Genomic DNA, 4,869 nt, shown 5'->3' with positions numbered 1-4,869 from the left:
CGCCACTAGAGGAAGCTGTAGTCAACTTTTTAAAGTACGACATTTGTCTCAATCCTCCAGGTGAAGAAATCGGAAGCAGCGCTTCAAGGAGCTCACTCGGTGGAAATCAATGAGCAGGAAAATTTCTTTTGCGAAATTATAGGGGAAGCCTTGGGAGACTCAGATACGCGAGGAACCCAAGAATGCGAAATAGAACCACAGCGTATTTCCAAGCAAAGAAAAAAAAATTGCGATCAAAGCAAAAAAGATTGGCGTTTTTTGAAAAACAAGTACAACGTCAATCGGAACATTTTGAGGCCATGGAAGCAAATGCTAAAGAAATAAAAGATAGTCTTAGACAAATTGAAAGCAACACAACGAAGTCTTACAGACTTCAAAACGAAAGACTGACTTTAGAAAAACTTAAATTAGTAAAAGAAAAACTTAAATTAAAAAAGAAAAGATGGCACTTCTTAAATAAGAAGAAGTTGTAAATAAAGCCAGAAATAGGGTAGATAAACTGAGGTTAAAAGTGCAGCTGTTGGAGATGCAAAAGGAAAACCTAATGTAATAGTTTGACGGTATATTTAAGTTTAGTTTAAGGATATATTTAAGCTTGGACCTGAATTAATGTGATCATGATTTTATGTGATTTAACTAACAAACCAACTTAAGTTTTTTTTATGAAAATAAGTTTTTGTTTTTTTTTTAACTTTTAACTTCTAGTTTTAATTAAATGACTGAATCGAGTAATAAATATATGAAATGAAGTGATGAAAAATGTACAAAAAATAAATAAAGTTCAAGACTGAAGTTGCATTTGCCGTAAAATGGTGTTTCTTATTTCGACGGCTTCTTCATTTATGTGTCCAGTTTCAGCAGCTATGCTATCTTGCGCTCCATACTGGTTTTCTGTGTCTCGATTAATATTGCTTTCTTCATCCGAAAAATCAGTATTGTAAGCAATGCATATGTTATGAAGAGCTGCGCAGACATTTATTATTTGCGTGGCCTTCCTTGGCTCATAGTGTAGTGCGAAAGCACCTAACAAGCACCTAAATCGATTTTTAAGCACCTCAACTTTGCGTTCCACTATATTCCTTGCTTGTTGTTGTTGTTGTTGTAGCGGCTACAACAACCCCGCCCAGATAGGCTAATATCTCAGTCGTTGTCGTCAAGTTCCACTTACGTGCAGCCCCAAGAAGCGTGCAGCCTCTATGGGGTCAGTCCATAGGGACGACGCCGTTAGGGTTGTGGGGTTTTCCGGGCATGCGAAGAGATGTTTCGAGTTGTGGGGGGTCTCTCCGCACGCCGGACATTCGTTCGGCACATCCGCATATAACCTACTCAGGTAGGAATTTAGCCCGCTGCAGTAGCCGGTGCGAAGTTGGGCTATTGTTTACCAGGTCTCCCGCGGCAGATGGAGCTCCGTCGCGTCAATGTCCGGTGTTTGTGTACCTAGAACGGCATTCACAGGTCTTGAGTCTACATAACTCGAGACTGCGTCCCTGTGAATGCCGTTCAGGGCCTGTCTGTGAGCTGACGGGTCCAGAGGTTGCTTAATGAACCTCTGGACTTCATCCGTCAGTTCATATAGATGGCTCCTGACGTGCCTCGGCGAGGGCTCCTCTGCAAGCAGCTGTCTATTTGGGTGGCCACATCTGTGGCTCCCAGCAAAAAACTGCTTGCAGAGCATCGTGTGGTGCTCCCTAATTGGGAGCATTTTCGCCTCGTCGTGGAGGTGGTGTTCTGGTGCCAACAGGAGGCATACAGTCGCTGTCCTAAGTGCTGTATTTTGTACCGTCTGTAGCTTCGTCCACTGCGCCCTACTAATCCCGGGCGACCACACTGGTGCTGCGTAGTCTAAAACCGGCCGGCCTATTGCATTGTATGTTGCCAGCAACGTTTCTTTGTCTTTGCCCTCTGTACTTTATTGACAATAGCGGTTGCGTGCGCAGAGAAGGAGAGCAGGCTGTCGAAAGTTACTCCGAGGATTTTAGGATTATTCACCGTCGGAATTGGTGTGTCATCGACGTGAATTCCTAGCGGTAGCCTGACCTCCTTCGTCCAGGTTGTGAAAAGGGTCGCGGAGGATTTCGTAGGGGAGAGGGCTAGACACTTTGCAGTGAAGAAGCGAGAAAGTTCAGAGAGATAACCGTTTACTTTCGAACACAGGTCATTAATTCCATTCCCAGTCGCCATGATCGAGCAATTGTCGGCGTAAGAGACAATCGAGACTCCTTCTGGTGGTTGAGGGAGCTTTGAAATATAAAAGTTGAACAGTAGCGGGGAAAGGACACCACCCTGTGGAGCCCCCTGTTTTATTTTCCTAAGTTTGCTCGATTTGTCTCTAAACATTACCGACGAGTGTCGGCCCCTCAGATAATTTGCCGACCACCGTTTGAGCCTCTGTGGGAGAGAGGATGCCTCTATATCTTCTAGTAGCGTGGAATGGCTGACAGTGTCAAAAGCCTTTGACAGGTCCAACGCTACTAGAATCGTTCTCTCACAGGGACGGTTACGGTTAAGGCCACTAGTTATCTGAGTGTTTATGGCGTTAAGTGCTGTTGTTGTACTGTGCACTTTACGGAAATAATGCTGATGCTTCGCTGGGGTCAAGTGGTTTGTGAAATACGGGAGTAGCAAGGCCTCTAGTGTCTTCGCTAACGGGGAAAGGAGTGTTATCAGACGATAAGAATCTCCTATGTCTGGGATGCTGAGAGTGGCCATGGACAAATTGAGGACCTCCGTTAGGTACGCTACCCCCGCAGGACCCAAATTTTTCAGCATCAGCATGCATATTCCGTCGGGACCCATGGCTTTGGAGGCTTTCGCCTTCTCGATGGCCACCTGAACTTCACGGCAAGTGAAAGCAAAGTGGGCACAATTTGTTGGCAGTTTGTGCAGCCTTCTGGTCACTCGACGCTTGGTTTTGTCCACCGGAAGATGCGGTATGAACTGCCGGCTAAAGTAGCTCGCGCATCGCTCCGGGTCCGACGAGGCATGGTCGCCGAAAGAAATTTCGACTCTGTCGTCGTGGTTCGTCGAATTGGACAGTGACCTCACGGTTGATCAAAGCTTACTCACACCAGAGGTGAAGTTGCAGGTCTTCAGATGCTCTTCCCACTTCTTCCGCTTATGTACGTTTACTAGTTGCGAATCTCCGCGTTGAGATCCCTGATACGGGGATCTCCGGGATCGGCCTGACGAAGGCTGTCACGCTCATCGGCTAGAACAGCCGCTTCAGCAGGGAAATTTGGGCGTGGGTCGGTGATGCATCCTGCCAGTACGAAGCGAGCTGTAGCAGCGGTGACAGCCCTTACGTTCACCAAGGTGGACGTCGGTTGGTGTGGGGAGGGCAACGAAGGTGTTTTCAGTAAATTCCGCGAAGCCTTTCCAATCAGCTTTTGAAAAGTTGATATATGTTCGGTGCTCCGCGGAAGCAAATTCGGTTGGTTTATCGATCGAGATGACTATGGGCAGGTGGTCTGATGCCAAAGTCAGCATATGTCGCCATGATATGCTGTTTATCAGACCAGCGCTGACTATTGTTATGTCTGGCGAGCTGCAGCAGCTGCCCATAATCCTGGTGGGTGCGTCGTCGTTCATTGTGCAGAATGTCGAATCGTCTATCTGCTCAGCCAAGTCAGTTCCCCTACGATTGAGTGCCAAAGGTCGTGGTGCGCATTAAAGTCACCTACTACCATACGGTTTTCACCTCTGAGGAGCGCACTTATGTCAGGGCGATATCCTACCGGGCAGCAGGTGACAGGGTGTATATAAATGTTAAATATTTCGAGCTCAACATCGCTTGACCGGATAGCAATGCCCTGACATTCTAGGGCGGTATCCCTTTGGTCGATGTCTGCTTCGATGAGACGATACTGCACGGTGTGGTACGTAATGAACACTAAGCTTCCACCATTATCCCGCTCGCGATCTCGACGATGCACGTTGTACCCGGCACAATTCAACAGTGCGCCTTCCCATGACGACAGTTATCTCCTCGATCTTGCTCTGTAGCCCGTTACAGTTAAATTGAAGGAGCTTCATATGGTTCGGGAGACGTGTGGTGATGCGGGGTATGAGGGATGTGTGTGGTCGTGCCGCAGTTGGCTGTGTGCGCTGCTGAGGTGGTTGCCGCGCTTTGGTGGTGGCGGGAGGCATCGCAGTTGAGGTCTGCGACCGAGCAGCGCAGCACGGGCCCTCCAAGTTCCTCGTCCAATCTGTGGTGCGCAGACCTGAGCATGCTCTAAAGTGGCACCAGCCAAGGCAGGTGTTGCATTTGACTGATGACACATTACGGAATATCCTGGTCTGACATACCGTGCAGATTGTAGCAGGAACCAGGAATTGTTGGCGGCGGCGTGTGGGTGGTGGTGTGGTTGTGTGTGTTCTGTGGTCTGTAGCCGTTGTGGTGTGGTCTATTGTGTTATGTTGTTGTGCTGCGGTCTTTGTGTGTGTGCTCAGGTGGACTGGGGCTAGCCGTGCAGGCTGCTCTGTTAGAGCAACAGGGGGCCACAAAAGACGTGGTCCACTGCCGATGTGTCCGTAGTCCTGAGCAGACTCTGAGGCGACTCCACCCCTCGCAAGCATTGCACTTGACAGAGGTGGAGTTGTGGTGTAGTTGTCTCTGGCATACACAGCAGGTGTAGGTTTCTGGCCCTGGGTTTGACTCGATGCCAGCCCTGAGTAGGATAAAACGTAGCGAATGTAGCCCTATGGACGAACAACTTCTGAGATACTTCGCCGACCTAAACGGGGTTAGATCGCCGAAACAACAGCCCTTGGTCGGGTAAAACCGGAGTCATTCCGGTACGTAGAACCGGCTGTCGTGGGAATGATTCCTTGCTTGTGAATGTTTTTGGTTAAATACACTCTCTGCAGATC

At 48.4% G+C, this 4,869-nt stretch overlaps 1 protein-coding gene across 1 annotated transcript; it reads left to right on the top strand.

Moving 5' to 3' along the window:
• Positions 1 to 96: 96 nt before the first annotated feature.
• On the top strand, positions 97 to 401 carry LOC118738602 (the record flags this gene model as incomplete). The annotated part of the gene is given in 1 exon segment (XM_036469534.1): positions 97 to 401. A coding segment is annotated over 1 exon segment (228 nt), but the record flags the coding sequence as incomplete, so codon positions are not given.
• Positions 402 to 4,869: the final 4,468 nt, after the last annotated feature.

This window comes from Rhagoletis pomonella, unplaced genomic scaffold, assembly GCF_013731165.1.
Source record: "Rhagoletis pomonella isolate Grant_MI unplaced genomic scaffold, Rhpom_1.0 Rhpom_scaffold_00004, whole genome shotgun sequence".
Lineage (NCBI taxonomy): Eukaryota > Metazoa > Arthropoda > Insecta > Diptera > Tephritidae > Rhagoletis > Rhagoletis pomonella.
Note: the sequence above shows the minus strand (reverse complement) of the source record. Positions and strands in the feature narration are given on the sequence as shown.